Genomic DNA, 22,256 nt, shown 5'->3' with positions numbered 1-22,256 from the left:
AAGAAACGTGATCATAGTCATTTTTGCCTGAAAACTTCAGATGATTATATTTTGTGAATCAGCTGAACTATTTCAGAATTTAGAAAATGTGAATCTTCTTACAGAGAAAAATGTCCATGAAATAAAGTACCAAAAATTAAAATCGAATAAAATAACAAACAGGATCTTAGGGTAGACTCAGAAAACTGATGGTCAAGTATTAATTGACATGAATGCCATACATTAAAAGTTCATGTTGCTTCTGAAATTACCCAATGTATCTCATTTTGGATCTGGCTTTTGATTTATTTTTTTTTCCTTTTCTAAAGTATCTTTTAATCAAGGCATATTCTCTTTTCTAAAACCTAACCACATTTAATATTATTTATGTTTATATCCGTCTTTAAGGTTCTCTGTCTTAACACTGTTATACAAGGTATATTCCCATGTGTTACACAGAATTTGAATAATGGCTTTTAGCATCAATGAATTTCTGTATCACATTAGACAGTGAAAAATACAGAAAGTATAAATGACTAGTGCTTCAGAGAGGGTTCTTAAATGAATGTGGGTAGCCTATAAGGTTGATATTATAATTGCTTAGATATTGAATTTTATTATTAAGTCACTCGATTGTATATTACCTGGAAATGTAGCAGAAGACATATTTATCTGTAGTCATTGTACTCAGCAGTGGAAAGTGCAGCACTGTAATAAACTCTTACCCTCTAAAATATGTTTACCTTGTCACTGAGCTGGCTTACTAATGTGATTTTCTACCTTTGCAAAATGACAGTAATGCTTGCTGCAGTTGCTATGATACAAGACTAGTGCACAGAACTTTCTGGTCCATCACCACACATTCTGCACCATGCAGTTCACTGTCACTGCTGTTACGACGTTCTAAAGCCTTCCATGAAGAAGTGGACAAGTGAATTTAATCTGCCAAAACACCACGTGTAAAATAAAGATTCACAGATATTTTCCTTGTTTGCTCTGAATGACTAGTAGCAATAGTACTGAGCTTTAACTCGACTGTGGGATTGAATTTTAGATTTTTTGTAAAAGGCGGCTCATGACATAGGCTACAGCAAAACAAGGATATTATGTACTCTCTCTTGTGTTTTGGACTTTACCAGCATGCATAAACATGTCACCTAGCTTTGTCTCTCCCTAAGTTATGTGTCTAGAACAGGCTTCATCAACCCCCTCCTCTCTAGGAAAGGGAAAGGCATAAAGAGGCACCTTCAGTGGACAGTTCATCCCACAAACCTGAGACATTTTAAGCCAGGATGAGTTATCTCTTAGAGATAAAAGCCTGCTTTTTTGTACTGGTTAGAGGGGGCACCTAGATAGATAGCTTAAATGAGATACTTAACTTTTATATAGCTAAAACTATAGGAGATGAATCCCACTGCAAGTGATAAGGTGAATATTTTTCAAACTCTGTGGCCTGGGAATAATCCAAAACAAGATTAAGAGGCAGAGATGCAGCAAAACTGGGAGTATACTGCTGCTTATGGCGATAAGCTAAGAGTCATAATGTAACACCATGGAGAAGCAATTGTGTAGGAAAGGTCTGAGAAACACAGATCAATCTCCCTTCCATGCAAAAGCAAGGCTTTTGTGAGAATAGGTAAATGACATTTCTATAAGAGTAGCCTTTCTCTCATTTGCATCCTCTGCCTCAATCTCCCAAAGCAGAAGATTTGACAGCCTGTGTTTCTTGAGAGATGTATAATGTGTTCTCTGTCAACTCTGGTGACTGTATTGTCAGGGAATCCTATTTTGATGACATTGCACCCACTAGACAAAGGCTGAAGACAAGAAAATAAAACTTTTGGCAATACTGGCTTCCTGCTGACAGTTGATTAGGCTGCAGAAGAGATGCTCCTTTTATTTCTCTGTAGCCTGGAAATTCATCAGGTGTTCTCCAAGTTATTAATAATGCTTTGGCTAGCAATACCAGGTAGGTTTAATGGATTTCCCTGCCAGTGTACTGAATGTGTTTGCAACGAAGCATGAAACAACCTGTTTTAATGACTTACACTAGTGCTTGCTTAGAGCTGATGTTAATTTTTTAAAAGGCACCTGAGTCTTTCATTAACTGAACAAGCAACCACTCGACAGGGAGTGAATAATTAATTAAAAAGTCTGAAAACCAATATTTGTCGTACATTAGGAAATATTACTGAAAATTTTCTGGTAAACCTCTTGAAGAATAAGTAATCACATCTATTGATTTTGAGATGCTTTCTGCCTATTGACATGCAGTATGTAAAGTAGATGTGCTCCTTTCTCTGCAGCTGGGATGACAGCAGCTCAGTTAGTAGTGGCCTCAGTGACACTCTTGACAACCTCAGCACAGATGATTTGAATACCACCTCATCTGTCAGCTCTTATTCCAACATAACTGCCTCTTCAAGGAAGAACACTCATGCCCAGGTGAGTAGCTTTTCATTGCCATTTCTTGCATCACCCCACAAGTGTGCAGGTTACCAAAGAAAAGAGTTCGGTATCAATGCCGCTGAAAAAAATGAAATATTCATATTTTACAAATTCCTCTATCACGCTTGTGGGTAAGAAGCCCATGGACCCCGCTGCCCCAACCCTGACTTGTGGGCTGACACCTCAGACGCCCCGTTCCACATCCCACGGCTGAAGGTGCCGGCTGGGGAGACCCTGCTCTGCCCACCCTGGGGGAGATCCCACTGCTCCCAGCCTCAGGAAGCCCCCACCCGGTCCCTGCTGCGCCCTAACACAAAAAAACCACAATATGACTGGATCTGTGATGGGGAGATTTCTACTGACTTCATCCCTTTTAGAGTATCTCTTTCGACAGATAGCACAACTTAAGATAGTTTTTGTCTTTCATACGCTGATGCGTATCAGGGAAGAACTACATAGGCTGTACTGTCCTTTCCCTGTTCTCTCCACTGGGAGAAAAGACAGTTAGAGAAGGAGCCCAGAGGTGGCAGAGCTTCTCTTCTCCCCAGTTAGGTCCGGGAATGAAAATGTCCCATGGGCCCACAAGCTGGTCTCAAAATAGAGTTCTGAGCAGCATACAGCCACAAGCTATATACATATGTATAAATATATATGTAAAGCCCTTGTGCCAGGTATCCCAGTATTTCTCCCCAGCTCCCCCTCAAAATTGCAAGTGTTGAAAGAGACTATACAGAATGCTTGCAGGGCTCAGTTCCTCCCAAAACAAGAAAGAAAAACAGAAGAATTAGTCCCAATAGAAAATATTCTCTGCCATGTCATCTCCTGTTTACAAGCAGGGAACTTCAAGACTGAGCACTCAGCACAGAGGAAGAGTTGTTGCCTCCAGTGATTTGATGTCAAGTGTTCAGGACACAAGACTGACACTGCCAATTCCATTTAGACTCCTGCAGGCAGCCAGAGAGCTGTTTTGTAGATGCACATCGTGGCAGACTTTGTCAACAGGAGAAAAACACGTATTTATAATTTCCCCCAGACAATAGGGAAATAAAGTTACTTGGGAACGAAGATTACTTTAATCTCCAGCGGGACAGGTTTCAGACCGATGTCATACTCATGCAAAGATACTCGCACAGATGCCAGCATTCTTCAGCCCTTACCACTGCCTCTCCCACCCCATCAGGGTCTCCCATGGGTGCTATCTGGAGAACAGCCTCTTCCCTTTCTCATCAACAGTGATGGCCAGCTAGTCCTGGCTTCCTTGTTGCACTGCATCATCATCATTATCATCATCATGACTGGGAAATCTCAAGCTGACTGTTTAACTCTTTGCGGGTTTTCCATTTGAGCGATCTCATGTTCTAGCTGCTCGACCAGATACCATTTGCAATTTGTTCAGTGATGGACAGAGATGCAGCACATGTTCCAATGTTGCTTTCCCACCACAGCTGCTTCATGTTAGGAAGGCTAGAAAGGAGACCTTTATCAAGTCTGCCTTTACCAGCCAGATGAATCAGAACACACTGTACTCCATGCTAGCCTGCAATCTCAGTCAGAAGCTGAGATGAGCAGAATATGTACGTATTTTGCTGGCCATATTCAGGGAACACAGAGATCCCTTTTGCAGTCTTTTTAAGTGATGGGAACAGTGCAAGCTGGCTATAGCCTGAGGTAGAAATGGCATATTTTGTTGTTGTTTTCTTATTAAAAGAGGATTAGCATTGCTTTTTGTATCCCATAATGGTGAAGAGAGGATTTTAGAAAGTATTATTCTTGTCATTTCTTGGAAATGATGCAGTTTGCTTTAAAAATGTATAGCTATGAACCATTCATTCATGAGAAAAGCTTTGGGAGCGTTACACATGTAACAATAACACTAATGAGAACTCTCTTCTGAAGGACCCTGCGACACTTGTGTAGATGTTTGCTTGGGCTCTTTTCCCATCAATCCTTACCCAAAGTCTGTGCTAGCGTCTCCAAAGCACGTAGGAAGTTACAGAAGTACAGAGAGCTTTTGCATTTTGTGCACCTCAAATGACAAATATGTAAACAGCGACTGATTATTCTGTCGGTCATCTAACTGCTATTAATCCTACTTATGACAGCAGCGCCTAGGAAACAGCCGCAGAGGGGTCTCTGTGGAGATGGAGTTGTGGCAACACAGAATAACAAATAGCCTTGCCCTGAATGCGATCCAGTTTGCAGTCCTGCTTAGGCTGGCTGTATGAGGATAAGGCTGGGGTGGTACTTGAAAGCAGCACCACTTTTTTGCCGTTAAAGAGGAGCGGAGGTGAGCAGGACTGGTGAGACGATGATGTGCAAATACGGCTCGAGGCTGAGGTCAGGAGGCTGCAGGAAAACCCAGGAGGAAGGGTCACAACAAACAGCCTGTCAGCACAAAGAACTGTGCCTTGTCAAACACAGAGGGTAGGGTCAGTCTCCATCATTTTCCTTTCTCCAGCGTTTTCACGGCTTCTACGCTGTCTTTTTGGGTTGCTCCTTGCAGAACACCCTTATCAGCATGGCCCAGGGAACGCAGATGCCGCAAGGGTGTGAGGTCCTCACTGGGGCAGCTTCCACGTGGCTCTGAGTTTCAGAGCAAGTGTAGTGCTGCCATAAGCCTCTCTTCTAGCTGCTCTGCTGGCTGATACAGCTAGAGTGAGTTTCTTGTTGGAAACAATTCATTTCCCTGGAGGCAAAGCAGTAGAAAAGCCATCAGCTGTAGCCCTGATAATTTTGCCGAAGGTGTTATCCTTGCTCGCTGGTGGCACGACATACTGGGTGCTGCTGGAGCAATATTCCTAACTCGGTCAGTGGAAAGCTTGGGTAGGAAAAGGCAAGAAACCAGACTGAGGTGATTTTAGGAGTATATTTAGGAATTCCCTTATTCAAGCCTTTAGTAAAACCTCTCAGCGCAGTGATTCATTTGTGAAATTCAGAGGGAGTTGAGGAACAATAGGGTATCACCACTGATGATTAGAGTAAATTATGTTTCACCTCATTATGGCTTACCCATGAAGGAAAGAGTTGAAATCTTTTGAAAATAAAAGAAAAAAGAAAACCGTCTTCCCCAAATGGGAACGTTTTTAAACTTTTGGGATCAGGATTCTAATGTTTTAGAAGTGACGTTTCCATGGCCTTTGCTACAAATAAATCAATATGCTTATTCTCCTCCCCTCCTGTGATTTAAGAAATCAGCAAATACCGAAGATGCTGAGACTGACCATTTCTCATGCAAATCTCTTGTAGCTGAAGACGGACTCAGAGAAGCGCTCAGTTACGGACAGCGAAACCTGGGGCAGCACCGAAGAACTGAAGAAACCAGAGGAAGACTTTGACAGCAGCGTAGACGGCAGCGGCAAGTGGAAAGGTCTTCCCTCGGGGCTGGCCGAAGAGTCGGAGAAGGGGGGGCAGAAAGCATCGATCTCTGTTTCACAGACCGGGTCCTGGAGGAGAGGCATGACTGCACAAGTAGGAACAACTCAGTCCAGGCACAAAGCAGGAACAAGTGCGCTCAAGACCCCGGGTAGGAAACTTCTGTAGTTCAGATTACAGCATTGAAAAATAAGGCTTTATACTTGGAATTGATCCATAAGCAGTAAGGAATCTTTAGTGGGCTAAAAATAATTAATGGATATTAGAAATGTGTGACAGACATGAGGAACTGTAAGAGTTTTGGTAGTTCTTCTCATAAATGACTGCAAGCCAAGACCGTAATAGTATACTAACTTGTTCATCTCTCTAACTGTTAGTTTGCTACACTGCATACTAATCATTTATTAATCGCACATGAATGTATCCATGACAAAAACTGTGATTGCATTTTGTTTTACTATCATTTGAGTATGTCCACTTCTATTTAGGAATTCTTAAAACTATTTCTGGACTCATTTATGCCTTATCTTTTTTCTCTAGAAAACCTGTACCTTTGATCATTGAACATATGCCTAGAAATGGCCAAAGATTAGAAGTTGAGATAAAAAGATTAACATTCAAGTGAGGGGGACTCAAAATAAGTGTTTCTGAACTAAAGCTGAATTGTCACATTCCAGATACTGTGGGTATTCTATAAACCACTGTTAAGAGATAAAAAATTGTAAAAGTTATCTTTTTACACACTTTCTTCAGTGCTAGATGACTTCTTACCTAATTTTGAAAGGCTTCTCAGAAGTGGTAATGACTTTGCAATGTAGTTTTGAAACAAAAATTATCAGTTCTTTGTAGGACCTTTGCCATGTCCTGACAAAATACTGCATGAGCGTGCTTTGACCCCCAGTTGTAAAGGCAACTAACAAAGATCTCCTCAGAATAAATTCAAATCCTTTGTGAGCCTCTTTTGTTTCTTTGCAATTTGGAACTGCTAAGTATTGACCAGCCTCTGGTCTATAAGATTCCTGGGGAGCATTGCCATGGTCAGTGGTCATATGGATGCAGAAATGACACCCCTGTAATTCCGATTAAAAAAAGAGATACTAAAAGGTTTACCGCATGCCAGGCTAAGTTTCCCAGATCTGTTTTGCTGAAGATGAGCAGGTAGCCACTGTGCAACACAGAACTGAGGCCTTAATTTTTTGAGCATCTACTAATAGTTTGTGTGTTCACCATGTAGGAGTCTGATCCATATCTTGGTGTGTGCATGTGTTTGCGTAGCATAAAATGTGCACTGGATAAAGACATGGGTGGATTTAGTTCTGACTTGTAGGTGTTGCTCTTTATTATAGTTTAGTTCCTTAAGAGAAATTAGGCCACCCACCTCTAAAACTTCCATAATCACTTGAAGATTGAATTTAAAATTTTGGTATGCTGAATATTTGTTCCTTATTAGGAGCATACAATAAGTGCTTAAAGAGAAATTAGAGTAGAAGAGAAATGGCATTTTTTATCTTTGTAAAATAGGAAGAGGGTATTTTCTTTTAAGATAGAAGTGAATACCTTATTTAAACCTTTCTGAATCTCACAATAACATTCTGTAGAAATATATGGTGTATAGGTATGTGCCTGTGCAGTACTGAAGACGGCCTCTCAGAAAATCAAAAATCTTGAGAAGATATCAAGGATATGACAGAGACTATTAACTCATGTGACTGATATTGTTATAGATCAAGACGATTCATACCACGATAACATAATCTCTCCCTGATAATTTTGTGTAACTAAAACCAGAACAAACTTAGTTATAAGCTAAAAAAAAGTAATCAGTGAAAACCAAAGAACTCAATAAGTACTGCTAATTTCTACATGTGTAATTAATGTCATACCTCTGGAAATGTTAATTGCATGTCATGTTTTACTTTCAAATATTATTTCTTACATATAGAAATACTATTAACAGAAAAAAAAAAGCCAAATAAGATCCCTTATAGTTCATTCAGGATAATTTTCTACAGCTATGTTCTCCAGCTGTATATGATACTGGCAGTTCTCAGGAGAATTTCAAGCTTTTAATACTTAATGCCTACCTGTAACGTATCATACCTGCTACTGACTGCTGATGGGGGACTAAAGACCAAATTGGTCTGTTTTCTTATGGTAATTTTTCTATTTGTGTATTTTTTCATTTTGAAATTGTAACCATATAGCATTAAAATTAGATATTGAGACATCACAGCTTAAACACAAGTGACCTTTTCAAATACACTTTTATTTAGGAAAAACAGATGATGCAAAAGCTTCAGAAAAAGTGAAAACTCCCCTGAAAGGAGCCTCCATCCAACGTTCTCCATCGGACGCAGGAAAAAGCAGCGGCGATGAAGGAAAAAAGCCTCCCTCTGGCATTGGGAGATCAACTGCTACGGGGTCCTTTGGATTCAAGAAGTCCGGGATGGGATCTTCTACCATAATCACCACAAGCGGAGCAACCATCACAAGCGGGTCGGCGACTCTAGGAAAAATGCCAAAATCTTCAGCCATCGGCGGGAAGTCCAACGCAGGGCGGAAAACGAGCTTAGACGGTTCCCAGAACCAAGACGACGGCGTCCTGCACGTCAACTCAAAGACGACTCTGCAGTATCGAAGTTTGCCTCGCCCGTCGAAATCCAGCGGCAGCGGGATCCCCGGCAGGGGCGGCCACCGCTCCAGCACCAGCAGCATCGACTCCAACGTCAGCAGCAAGTCTGCGGGTGCTGCTGCCACCAAACTGCGAGAGCCGAGCAAGATCGGGTCCGGGCGGTCCAGCCCTGTCACCATCAACCAGACGGACAAGGAAAAAGAAAAAGTGGCCGTGTCCGATTCCGAGAGCGTCTCGCTGTCCAGTTCCCCCAAATCCAGCCCAACTTCGGCGAGTGCATCTGGCACGCCGGGACTTAGGCAGCCGGGATCCAAATACCCAGATATCGCCTCCCCCACCTTTCGAAGGTTAGTGCTTTTCCGTGAATTCCTGAAGTTGCAGTATATAAAGCAGGGATTTTCAGTGTGTTGAAGTACTGGGCAAAAAGCCTTTTCAGGGCATATTTTGCCACAAAAAGAACCGAGTGCAAAAAACTAAAAAGATTATATTTTTTCACACAACGCAATTATTTCTCTAAGATCTAAAGACCTTCCCAGACCTGAAATGGCTGTTCCTTGAGCTTTGAGCATTTTAGGTACATTCCCATAACAACACTTTGAAGGCTAGAAGAAGTTGGACTCGATGATCCTTAGGGGTCCCTTCCAACTTGAGATATTCTGTGATTCTAAGTTCAGGCACATGAGAAATTCCCTCTCAATCCTCTGATAAACCCCCAAAGGGAGGAAGGACGCTGCGTTCAGGCACGTTCTGTTGCTGGAACAGGCGATGCCATAGCCTGCTTGGAGAACTGAAGAGCTCTATAGATTATAATAAAGTATTTGCTTTCACGTTGTTGGCAGCTCCAGCTACAAACGTTTCATTATCTTAGCAGCTTTGTTACATCTTTCATCACAAACATTAGCAAAGCTAAATTTCAATTGGAAATGCCCTATTGTAACGTTTCTGAAAGTATAAATCTGGAGGAAGTATAAATTGGGATGGAGCACTTGCAGTGCCGGAGAAAAAGCCAACAGTGCCCTCTTGTGCCTAGTCACCAAAACAGCATCTCCGGGCTGCTGGGGAGCTGCAGCTAATTTTTGTGGGCTTGGTAATATGTAAAATAGATTCTTATGTCATTAGCCATGCTTCCTTTACATCACGATAAGGTTTGCATTTATTTCTTATTAATTTATGAGCTGCACCTTAACTGCAGCTTGAAATATTTCCACTAAGACATGAAGTCATCACGTGACCTTTTATTTCAACAGTTTTAGAGGATTTGGGGTTTATTTTTTTCATCATCACTGTAGAATTTTCTTCTCTAGAATTTCTGGAAGCAATTATGTGAAATACACCTCTGTCATGACTGCCCTTGGAGACAAACTGAGCCCATTTAGCTCCCGTGCAGTTTATTCTGTCTGAATGGTTACTACCTGACCGATGACCATCTGAGCAAAAGAACAGCGAGAGGGAAATTTCACACAAATACTTAGATGCTTATTAAACTACGAGGGATTTTGCAAGTGTTTGTTGCAATCGTTTTAGCTGATTTGAGAAGCGAGGGGTTTAAAAGCTAATGACTTAGCCGTGGGAACGCTTAATTACTGCATTTGGGTGAAAGTGTAACGTGTTTAAGCACCAATAAGACAAAAATGTGATTATTTTACCTCTCTCTGGGAGGGTCCGTATGTGCAAAGAGCACATGTGAACAGGAGTGAATGAGAGCTGTTGCTAATGAAACAAGCCCTGATTATTGTGATATGGTTAAGTGAATTTAATTTGCGATGCAATTGATCATCTAGGTAGGCATGATTTTAGTAGCGGTAATTAAAAATGTGTAGTTTGGCTCTTAGGATGTTACGCCATGAATGTTTAATGTGGCTATCGGTTTCTCTAAAGCTATTTGTTTTACATTTAGGTTGTTTGGTGCCAAGGCAAGTGGTAAAGCTGCCTCTGCACCCAGTACTGAAGGTGTGAAACCCACATCGGCAATGCCCAGCCCTAGTACCACATTGGCACGGCAAGGCAGCCTGGAATCGCCATCCTCGGGCACAGGCAGCATGGGCAGTGCAGGTGGGCAAAGTGGTAGCAGCAGCCCCCTCTTCAGTAAACCTTCGGACTTAAATGCAGATGTTGTAAGCTTAAGTCACTCCTTGGCTTCCAGTCCCGCCTCAGTGCACTCTTTCACGTCAGGTGCTCTTGTGTGGGCTGCAAACCTGAGCAGCTCTTCAGCGGGCAGTAAGGACACACCAAGTTACCAGTCCATGACTAGCCTTCACACCAGTTCCGAGTCTATTGACCTTCCTCTTAGCCATCATGGCTCTCTCTCTGGACTGACAACAAGCACTCAGGAGGTTCAGAGCCTGCTCATGAGGACTGGAAGCGTCAGATCTACTCTTTCGGAAAGGTGAGCTTGCCTATAGATACAGTGACCACGAAACCAGTGAGAGGCAAAAGGACAGGAGCCCAAAAAATCAACCCTCCACCTGTTTTCCTAAAGGGACGCTGTTTAATTAGCAGCTTAGTCCTTTATGTACAAAAGGAAGGAAGGAAGAAAAGAAAGCTGAAAGGCACTGGATGTGGAATCAACTGCCTTTTAAGGTTGTACAAGCACTTTTTCCATCTTGAGGTGTTTTGGTTCCCTTGTTCTGGAGAACAACCAGAGAAAAGGGTCAAATTGCCCAATTAAAGGCAAATCTGAACAGCCACACAGTGATTCCTGCATGCTGCATCTTCCCGCTGTCCCAGGAATTGGCAGATCCAAAGCTGTGTCACTGCCCTCTTGCTAACAAATCCTCTCCAGCGGTGGGACCCCACCAGTTTCTTCCCATTAGCTCAAAGCACAGGGAGAACTGGTGGGCCCCTGCCTTCAGCTGACCAGTCTTGCCTTAAAATACTCAGTCCTGACAAGTTGTTTCTTCCATGGCAATCATTACACAGATCCTTGTGAAAATGCAGTTTCACTGGCAGAGAGACAGTTTACAAGATGAGACCCTCGCTATATGCACAGTCCTGGCAAGTGTCTGGAACAAAGAAAAGCAAGAAAGGGTTTTCCTCTGTTTGCTCTATTAAAGATCATTTTGATATGTAGATGTTTTACCATTTAAGTTATATCATAAAGAGGTGCAACTACCCTGGCACAGTTGTACCAAGATTATTTTAATTTTTTTTAAAACATTTATTCAACTTTTTGAAGAGAGAAAAAATAACCTATGTTAGGCAGTAGGTAATTTGCACTTCCTGTGAAAAATTGCCAGATTTTACAATGAAATTCTTCTCTCACTTGGGGACTGAAAAGTCAATATTAAATATTTCATCAGCCTTTGATCCAAAAAAGAAAATTGTACTGACTCAGTCAGAAATATCTTAAACGTTTTAAGGTTAAACCTAGTTGTTTAACAACACAATCATTTAAAAGAAAAAGATCCTTTATATACAATGTTAAGATTTTTTTTTCCCCCTTTATATAAACCCAGAGATTTTTCAGTACCAATCCTTTCTACGGAAAGATTTCACTTTCAGAGAATCAGCATTAAAAAACAAAACACAAACAAAACCAAAACCCTAAACAACTCTTTGCCAAATCTAGATGGAAACTCTCCACACGTTTCATTCTCTTATGTCACATTCATAAGTATTACTATATCAGCTAAAATCACACCTCTTACTAACATAATTATAACACTATAAAACATATGTGTGTACCAATATAATGTATGCTAGCACCAACAGTTAAAGATACGCTGATATCTGAGTAATTTGTAATTTGCACTGTGCCTTTAATTTTTAAATGTAATTTGTATTGTGTGTCATGAACTGAATGCGATGATATTTCTTAGAAAGTCAATTATTAATATTTAGCTTACAAAAACCTTCACTAATTTTTAGTGCTACATGTATGGATGGTGAGGTCAATAGAATGATGTGGAAGAGTATGAATTTATGCCAAAGATCATATTCACACAGAGGATGTTAAACATCACATTTAAAATGTTAATTGTTTGGCATGAGCTCCTGAGCAACCCCCACTACTAATACTTTATGTATTTGTTCAGTGACTTAATTTCAGTGGTTCCAAATACTTTTGCCTTTGGCAATATTTTTAAGTTTCAGATTTGTCCATGTGGGGATATTATGATTGAGTCCAGAGAGAGCCATTTATCATGTTGATCTGGCCTCAAAACAAATATATGTACCTTGAGAAAATGGTGTCATTTCTTGAATTATAGCCCCAATAGGATTTTTGCAGTTTGATTTTTCTGAAAGGTCTGTTACAAGTGCTGTGTTATTTCTAAACTGGTTTATACAGTAAAACCTACATGTAGAAAAGTATTTTTTCCCAACAAAAGCATTGGTTTGCAATGTTAGAGACAGCTATGTTTGGCAACAGATTATGTCCTTTTTTCTTTGTAAACTCAGGTTATATTTGAGATGCCTCTGGCGATACTTGTTGTAGTCTGGCGTGGCATAAGAAATTATCTGCAAAGAGGCTTATTCTTTTTCTTCAGTCACTCTAGAGCTTGCAAAAGACTGAATGAGCAGTCTGTATAGTGAGATACACTAATATAGAGACAAAATCAGAAAGACTGAAGCAAAAAACGAGATACAACTAGCAAGTGACATAAAGTCTGTGCAGAGAAAGCCTAGGGAAAACTAAAAGAGAAGAGGGAGCTAATCATAGATGACACAAATAAATAAGGGTTTGCTTCATCGAAGCATTAACTGCAATTTGATAGCTAAATATCACTAATGGCAAGCATGCTAAGAGGGAGTGAAAAGGTTAAATATTACTCCAGTTTACTGGTCCTGATGAACTTTTCACTTCCCTGCTCCAGACAGTCTGAAATAACCCTGCAGTCATTAGGACTGAAGAAGAGCTTTCAAAGGGTCTGTGCTGAGGAAGGAGTGAGGAGGAGGAGGGCTGGGATAGAGGACGAAGGGATTATGGGCAAGGCTGCCTTGCCTCCGTTCCTGGAAAGATACAGAGGATATTACACAAAATCGGTTAAGTAACAAATACCATGGGGTTAGTCATTAACAGTCTTTCAAATAAGACTAATTTAATTCATTTGCAGGAAAACAGGCTTTGTGAGTAGAGGAAAGGCATTTGTAGTTACAATAAGAAATCCTGAACTTAGAAAAGCTTTAGGTGCTATTTCAAATAACATTCTCATAAGCAAACGAGGGAAATAAAAGAAGGTGCTTGACCGGAGAGTTATCAAAGACTAGTAATCAGTGGTTGGTTAGCCTGAAGGGATATAACAGGGCAGGATATATTTGCACAGACACAAAACGGAAAATGATGAGGGTATTTTGCAGAAAGGAGACAGTGTTTAAGGGGTTGGTGTAGTGCCATTGCTGGAACAAAGCATTTTCCCAGTATTTTGAAAATGAAAGTATCACATGTAAGTCTTAGAAGGTAGTTATCCCATTCTGCTTTTTCATGGTAAGTCTTTAATTTGAAGACTTTGAGACATCAAGTTTTAGGAAAGATGTTATGCAACTGGAAAGAACGCAGAAAATGAGACCAAAATCTCCAGGTATATCCATGTTTCCTGCAAAGGACAGTAGACATTGACCACCTCCAAAAAAGCAGTCACCTGCCATAGAGACAGCAAATCCGCAAGGTCTCTGCTACATTTGCCCACACATCCCTCCAGGGATGATCAGACGTTGCCCACCCCCAGTCATCAGGCTACCCCCCAAGCAATGGTACGGCAAAAACACAGAGCTCCCTGGCAACTGCTGTACTGATACAGGGTCAAAGTTTACTCCAGCCAAATTTTGTGTCATTGGATGAGATTCTTTTGCATCATAATTACTAGAAAATAGGTTCAGTAAATACTAGCAAAACATTTGTTTTTTCCGAAAAATTTGCGTCTCCCTGAGGACTTTTGCTGGTTTTGCGCTAGCAGAATTTATTTAGACAAGTCTACTTCTGTTGTCATAGCAGTGTAACTCCCTATGTGTAGTGAGGACACTTATATTTTATTTTACGACAATTTACAGGGATTAAAATAAATCATACGGGTATTTACACTCTAAAATAAAACCATCTACTGGGGTTAATTGGTGAAATATCAATGCTTTAATTGATAAAATTTTCCAGGTGGACACATGACCAGTAGTTCTTTTGAACCCTTAATTGCTGTTGGGCATTGCAAATTTGTGTCTTTATTCTGCCTGGTCTGAGTGACACAGCAAAGGATGCATAAAAAATGCAGAAATATAGGAATTAACAGTGATCTTATCAGCAATGATGGCTGTATTTTAAGATTAGCAGAGTGGAAATGGTTTCTAATTACATGACTGGCTTGCTCTGGTTTACTTTAAAAGAATGTTTAGTTCTGAGGGCCATGAAAGTGCACTGAAATCCACTTAAGCTCTTAAAGACTTTCAGTTGTTTTAAATTATCATCATACTTGATGGTTGTGGTTTTAAGGTGTGAAACAACGCATCATGTATCAGATTTTCTTGTGTGCTCAGCCATTTGTAGAAACTCACTCATATCAGCTTGGGCCAGCCTGTCCTAGACTTCCCTAGGTGTTTCTTAGCTTGCAATAATTTGTTTTATTCCCTAACAACTCTGCAACAGTTAGATATAGCCCAAGGATATGGCATTATGGCCCTTTCCCAGGTTAACCTCAACACCAAGGGCAGGTAGGAAACTGAGAACTGTAAGGCTTCCTGTAATTTCCCCCAGAGAACTTGCAGACGGTTTCAGCGATGCAAAATAAACAAAAGGGGACAGAGATACAGTGGGCTTGATAACTTCAGCCTACATCAGCATGCATCTTCCTGCAAGACTGCTTTTTGCCATTGACATGGCAAAGGAAAATATCAGGGATAATACCTCACTTTATATTGGTATTTGTTTTAAGCCAATGAGACATATTTCCATGTATGCATTGCTTCTTTCAGGAAAGGACTGACTTTTTTTCATATCATCTTTAGAGATCTTTTGAGTACTAAGGTCAGTTCAGTTCTGTTTGCCTGAAGTCCAGTTTCTGCAGAAGTATTTTGGTGGAGGAATGCTTTCAGATACTAAAAAGTTATGGGCAGTTATCGGTCTGAATTAATAGTTACATGGAACCATCGTTAATGGTTTCATGCAATTATCTGAAATCTAGGAGCATCTTTGCAAGATTTAGTATTTTAAAACCCAGAATGGATGTTTGCTACACTCACTTTTATGCAGTTGCAATATCTGCATGCTCATGTTGAGGAATGTTCACCCCTATTTCATTTGAGTATCTGAATTCAAAAGTTTTTCAGCAAAGTCTTATGTTCGCTATTAGCCTAGTTATCTGACTGACTTACAACTTTTGGCTTGTGGATTGCTTTAAAGGAGCACTGATTGGCTCCTTTAGTTTTAGATAATGTGCTATGGATTATTTTGAAATACGTAGAACTTCAAGTTAAAGTAATATTAGAAAACGTATTGTTCATTAAGATGTTTGAAGTATTTGCAGAAGAAACTGGTCTTGTTATGATCATATTCGTTTGTTTTGAAATTTAGAGGTGCATAAAGGTACATAAAGGAACACCAAGGCCCCATTCTTCTCTGTAAGGAACTAAAAAAATACGTGAATCATGCATTCAAATTTATATTGTCTTTTTACCAACCATTCTTAATCCTGTTAGTTACACTAGGAGCAAAATGCTGAAAACATAGTCCTCGGTCTGATAGAGGACTACTCTCATATGGACCATGATAGCTGGGCCTCTGCTGAAATCCTGCTAAGTTTCTCCTTCCATTTGCTTTCTCTCCATGCAGAACAAGGCCCTGCTTAAACTAGTAAAATTACCTATAAAACTTTCTGGTGGTAAAAGTGGTTTACTTCCATTAGTCTGAGCTCTAATGGTAATGGATTCTTAATGCCAAAAGTGTTTTCACTGCCTTTACCTACTTGGACCAAAGTTTCATGACAGCAGGGCGCCCAGCACCCTCGACACAATAGAAAACAACCTTTAATAACGGCGGGAGAGTTGTCTTGGGTAGGGAGGCTCCTAAATTACTGTTGCTCTCAGAGGTGTGATTATGATATGGAATACAGAAACTTTCTAAAGCCATTTTGCAATTTAATCTGGTGACACTAAATTATGTTCTTAAGGGAAAAAACATTGCAATGCTTACTTGATGATAACTAGTTGAAATTCAACTCACACTAGTCAGGGACCGATCTACCAAGTCTTCATGAGGAAATGCCAAATGACACTTATTTGAAGGAACACTAGTGGGTGCCCTTCTAGTGATGGGGTTTAAATTAGGAAAACTGATTTCCCATAATCAGCCACTCTGCCACTGTGTGTGCATGAATATGGAACAATGTGGCCCTGATGCCACTTTTCATTGTCACCACCATCACCTTTCTATGTGAGCCCAAAAAACAACAGAAAGCCAAGGGTCTGTATATTTAGCACGTATCTCTGCATGCAGAACTGTCATTTGGCTTCTGGCAAGGCCATGCTGCCTCTTAGCAGGTGCCACAACCTTCATTTCTTTCGGAAATCTATTGGTATATCACAGGCAACTGTGAAAAATAAAGATTCATACTGTGACCATATGATTCTTGCACAGATTGCAGGGTGAAGCTGTAGGAAGGTTAGGAATGGTAAGGAAGGACTTCCTTCTGACTTGGACAGTCTCCAAATTACTATTGACCCAGCCCAGAGCATGTCTAGATGAAAAATGGATGTGCAGCAGTCCATGTCCTATCGTCCCCTCCAAAGAGTCGGGGATTTATCATGAAAGATATATTAAAAAGCATTAAATGACCTTCTGTTATGCACACAAATCTAGCCCTTTAAAATTTGTAATTCTGAACAGTCCTGTTTACTGTATGTCCTTAGGGATTTTTTTTGTTTTAACAGCACGCAGCTTGACAGAAATACACTACCCAAAAAGGGATTAAGGTATATATTTTTTTGAGCATGACTGCTGCTTCTCTATTTTCCTGTAACCTTTTCTACACTGTCTTTCCTTTTCTTTCTCCTTTTGTTGATCCTTTTTACAACAGAGTTCTTGGTATTTAGATACAAACCAGAAAACGTAGATTTTTCTTTCCAAGTCTGCCTAGTGAACAAACTTCCTTTCAAGATATATCATGGAAAGGGATTACTGTTAAGGATAGCTTCCTTATGCAAAGAATCTTTAAAAGACATTGAATCCTGGAGAGCTAAAAGAACAAGATAATTTTGCAATTCAATGGGACTAATTGTTGAAAACATTATTGAGAAAAACAAGGTTTTGGAGGTGGATCTGAATGTGAACTCTAAATGCAAACACTTGTGCAATTTGAATTGAAGTTCTACTAAGGGTAGGGCTGGAAAATGCTCATTTTAATAGCCAAGGTTTGTAAGTATAAAACGAGACTTGCTCCAGCTAGTCTTTCTTGGTCCCTATCCAGCAATACCGAGAGTCCAACTTTTTTACTAATTCCCCACTAATTAGAGCTGTCTTCATCATAGAACACAGAAGTCATCCACCATCTTCTCCACTCCGTGGTTAAAAAAGGGGATCATTAGGTAACTTGTCTGGTCTCATCAGGCATGGAAGCCTATGTCCCTATCCAGGAAGGAGATTTGGCAAGCAAGCATATATGTGCATGCACACAGGCACTCTGCAGCCTTCCAGTCACTGAAATTACACAGTTAAATCTCTTGAGTTATTGATAAACAATATTTTATGAAATTTTAAGTTAGTGCTGAAGTGTTGTTGCTAGAAAGCATCTTCTGCACTAGCTGCTCCTTAATAAGAATTTACTCAAATTTCCTGTTATCCCAAAACAATCGTTTGGGATTCAGAGAGAATGGAAAAGGTGGAAGACATGAAAGAGGCATGAAGGGGACCCTGCAAGGGTACGATGGGATGATTGAGGTTTGTGGCTGTACAACTGTAATGGTGGCTGAAAGCTGAAAGTGAAATGGAGCGGGAAAAGAGCTTATAGTCATATAAGCCTGATCAGTTCTCCCAGAAAGACCGACAGTTTGATTTAATGTGTGGAGATCCCAGTCCGAGACCCAGATCTTGAATTCTCATTTTGCCATCTTTCTGATCTGATAACCACTGGGTAACTCTGCTCTACCACATTTATAAGCAAAGATCATAGCTGCCTTTTTGAAAGGAGAAAGGAAGTAAATATTTAATCAGGACAAGATGTTATAATGCCGTGAAATATTATACAAAACCCCAAGCAAAACATGAGAACTTACACGTTCATTTAATCTGCTTTCTAAGCAGAAATACTTGTGCCTCGCAAGCCTGAAGCCAGAATATCAAAAGCCCTTTCTGCTCTGCTGTTTGGGGAACACTGATGGCTCATGACAGTGGTGAAGAAGGTGCTCATTTCTCGGCAGGAGATTGTGCTGAATGAAGCAGGCTATTGCAGACACTGCTGAAAACAATCTCTTGATTAAGACCCACACTGCCTGCACATTTTAATGTTGAACCGCTGCCAGAATTGCCCTTCTTCCAGCCCAGCCAAAAGAGGCTGGGCCAGTGAGTTACCAGTTCTCCCTCTTAGCCCGTGTGTCAAGTTGCACTTGTTTTATTGGTTTGCCATAGCAAGCAGTTGATGAATGATTTGATTGCCAGACTTCTTCCTTCCAGAGAACTTGTTTCTGCTAATTGTGGATTTTTCCTGTCCCTTTCCCTCCCCCCAGTTTGCAGCAGGACACAATCCCAAGTAGCATTCAGAGCGGCAGACCGCATGTATGACCATGAGTAGCTGTCATTACCGACACAAACTCCTTTTTCAGAGTTGTCGATCTGTTTCGCTCCTGTCATCTAACCAATTGCCCACACGATCTGTGGCAGATATCATTTTGTAAGCGGCTACTCACATTTCTTGCCTTCGAGTCTGTCCATTCCCCACCCTGGCCATACAGCTTGCGAGCTTTTGCATCAACCTGTATGTACGCTTCCTATAGCTTTGAAGTCCTTTGCTGTCAGCTCAGTTGTCTGTCTTCTGTGGTTTATCATCATATCTCTTCAAAGGAAGGGAATGCTGTTTTGGGGAGGGGGATGAAGAGGAAAGGGGTTGCAAGTCCTGTACTTTTTCTGTTGTAAATCCCTGGTGATAGTCACTTGACTAGACTCGATGCTTTCCAAGGGTTTTGTTCTATCTAACTGGTGAAGGGTATTTATGTGACGCATGTTTCTTTCCCAACCATCGCCTTGTGGTTGTTTTGAGCATGTCAGCTGTGGTTTTTCAGATACACTCCATCATCCCGGCAGACGAGTCAGGAGGAAGGCAAGGAATGGCTACGCTCCCATTCAACTGGAGGCCTGCAAGACACTGGCAGTCAGTCCCCGCTTGTTTCTCCTTCAGCTATGTCTTCATCTGCAACTGGAAAATATCACTTTTCCAACCTGGGTAAATGTTGTTTCCCTTCACCGTTTCTCCCGCTCTAGAATAGAATCATAAAATTCAACCGTTCATATTTCTTCGTTTGCCAAACTAGATAGTTTATTTTAACACCTCCATCACCATGTTGTGGTACCTCACTAACGAAGGGAAACTCAGGGTGTTCTTCATGGAGTAGGCCAGGGTACCTCCTGTTTTGCACACAGAAAAAAAGCACAGATTCTCTATGACTTGCCTAAGGAGAAGAAAATCTGAGGCAGGGCTGGAAATTAGCTTCTACTTCAAAGCTACTCATCTTTTAGGATTCACAATCAGTAGGATTGTGATTTTAGTGAACATCAGCCCAAACACTAAACATTGCTTTTTTCCTATACACAGGTTTACTTTGAGATAAGCCTTTCCAATGCATTTCAGTGGCTGGACCTGTCTATAACCACACTGGGCTCAATCCAAATCCTAGCCCTGAATGCAATATAATAATTTGGGATGTGAGTCATATTTCAGATTTCTTTGATTTCAGGTCAAGGTTTAGATTTGGTTCTTCTGGATCTTGTTTCAAGTTAATCCAATACAAATTTAGTTTTGTTAATAATTTTATTTTTCTTTAATGCTTAATAGAAAACCATTTATTTGCACCACGCTGGACGCATACCTAGGTTCCCAAGGAGCTTTTGTGTTTTAGGCCCTTACTGTGGAATTACCAGCAACCTTTCAAGCACTCACACTTCCCTCACTCTATCACAGCTTATGGCATCTGTAGGTTACAATCACTCAAAAGAAATTTGATCAGACATACAAATGTTGGTCTTATTACATATGGGAAAAGAAGTTGAACAAAGCCACTTTTAAAACCGAAATTGGATCCTGGCTAGGCAAGCTACTGCTTTTGATTTCCTCCATGTACTTGCAGTAGTTTTAGGCACAGCTCTTTTTAAGCAGTGTTTCTTTCACTCTATCATTTTCTGCTTACAATTATCTTCTTTTTCTTTTTGTTCATAGTTCTTGTACTCACAACAGAGACCAATAAGATCAGGGGGGTTTTAAATTTATTTTGTCATTGTTCTTTGCTTCTTTCCATTATCATAGCCCTATGGAATAATTTGCTCTCACAACACAGCTGCTCTGGTAGTTTATGACTTAAGGCACATCTTGCATGATCTAAAATAAAAGTCCAAACACTGAGGCTGAATTTGGACAGAAAATTAGATTTTTCTTCTAGGCACTGTGTTCATGTGGTTGACATGAACCATAACCAGGCTTTCCTTCCTATTAGCAAACAAACTTTGCAAAACCTTAAAGTAGGTTCATCAAAGCTGTTCTGGATTTCAACCCTGAGTGATCGGACTACTTCTGTGTAGTATGGCAAGATTCAACTGGCCTTTGCAGGAATTTTAACCTGATATAGTGGTAGGTGCTGTAGAAAATCAAAGGATAAATATGTCTTGAATATGCCAATAAACTTTGGTCTTAACAGCAGTTGGTAATATAGGTGTATAACAATAAAATGCAGATACTGATTTATTAGAAGAGCTGCTTATAAAAAATACTTACGACTTCTTATTCCTTCTTAACTTTTAACTTTTGAATCTCTCCCATTGGTTTTCTGTCTTGGGCTGTCAAAGTGAACAAGTGTGTATTCAGACACCGCTGTTAGTGTTACCATGTGTTTTACAGGATTAGTCTCATCCAGCTCCAGCTCCTTGGAGATATCTGCTTTACCTTTTTGCGGTGGCTTTGTATGTAGGAATAAAAGCCTTTCATTTTCTCAACACTGTAAAGTGCACCTTACCATACTAGTCCTACATTACAATTTTATGCAGAACCAAAATTCATTAAAAGGAAATGTGCTTCATTAATAAAGCTTTGTATTCCAGTGAGTCCAACCAACCTATCTCAGTTTAACCTTCCTGGACCCAGTATGATGCGTTCAAACAGCATCCCTGCACAAGACACTTCTTTTGATCTGTATGATGACTCCCAACTGTGTGGCAGTGCTACATCCTTAGAAGAAAGACCACGAGCGATTAGTCATTCAGGTTCATTCAGGGACAGCATGGAAGAAGGTAAGACTGAGTTACTATTTGGATCAGTGAATAGGCCCCAAAATAGGCCCTCAAAACAGGCCTCCAAAGTGTAGAAAAATTTTAAAATATTTCTTCTGCAACATAATAACTTAAATAATTTTGTGAAGCTTTTTTTTAATTTTGTTAAGCTGGACTCACAGGACTTCCTCACCCTAAAACATGGAAGATATTTCTTTCACACATTAATATGTAATGTCGTGTATGCCATACATGTATAGATCCTTTAACAGAAATTTTGGAGGAAAGGAAGCCATGGAAAATTATTTTATTCTTTTTGCCCCTAAATTTGAAGTGTCTGAGCATACCTTGACACCTGTGATTCCATGCTTTCTTCGTCCTGCTTCTGTATTTCCTTTTTTTTTTTCAAATGCCAGTGCTACTTAGTATCCCCTT

General features: G+C 40.4%; 1 protein-coding gene across 4 annotated transcripts in view; it reads left to right on the top strand.

Moving 5' to 3' along the window:
• Positions 1–22,256, top strand: part of NAV3 (neuron navigator 3) — a 275,195-nt gene that overhangs the window by 204,203 nt on the left and 48,736 nt on the right. For 3 of the 4 annotated variants that reach the window (XM_075058235.1, XM_075058236.1, XM_075058234.1), the window contains exons 13-19: positions 2,286–2,424; positions 5,674–5,950; positions 8,073–8,778; positions 10,329–10,817; positions 17,285–17,326; positions 19,628–19,788; positions 21,654–21,842. In XM_075058235.1, coding sequence (XP_074914336.1) covers positions 2,286–2,424; positions 5,674–5,950; positions 8,073–8,778; positions 10,329–10,817; positions 17,285–17,326; positions 19,628–19,788; positions 21,654–21,842 — 2,003 coding nt within the window. The remainder of the gene's footprint in view (positions 1–2,285; positions 2,425–5,673; positions 5,951–8,072; positions 8,779–10,328; positions 10,818–17,284; positions 17,327–19,627; positions 19,789–21,653; positions 21,843–22,256) is intronic. The other variant, XM_075058237.1, reaches the window with a different exon arrangement.

Source organism: Buteo buteo, chromosome 26 (assembly GCF_964188355.1).
Source record: "Buteo buteo chromosome 26, bButBut1.hap1.1, whole genome shotgun sequence".
Classification (NCBI taxonomy): Eukaryota; Metazoa; Chordata; class Aves; order Accipitriformes; family Accipitridae; genus Buteo; species Buteo buteo.
Note: the sequence above shows the minus strand (reverse complement) of the source record. Positions and strands in the feature narration are given on the sequence as shown.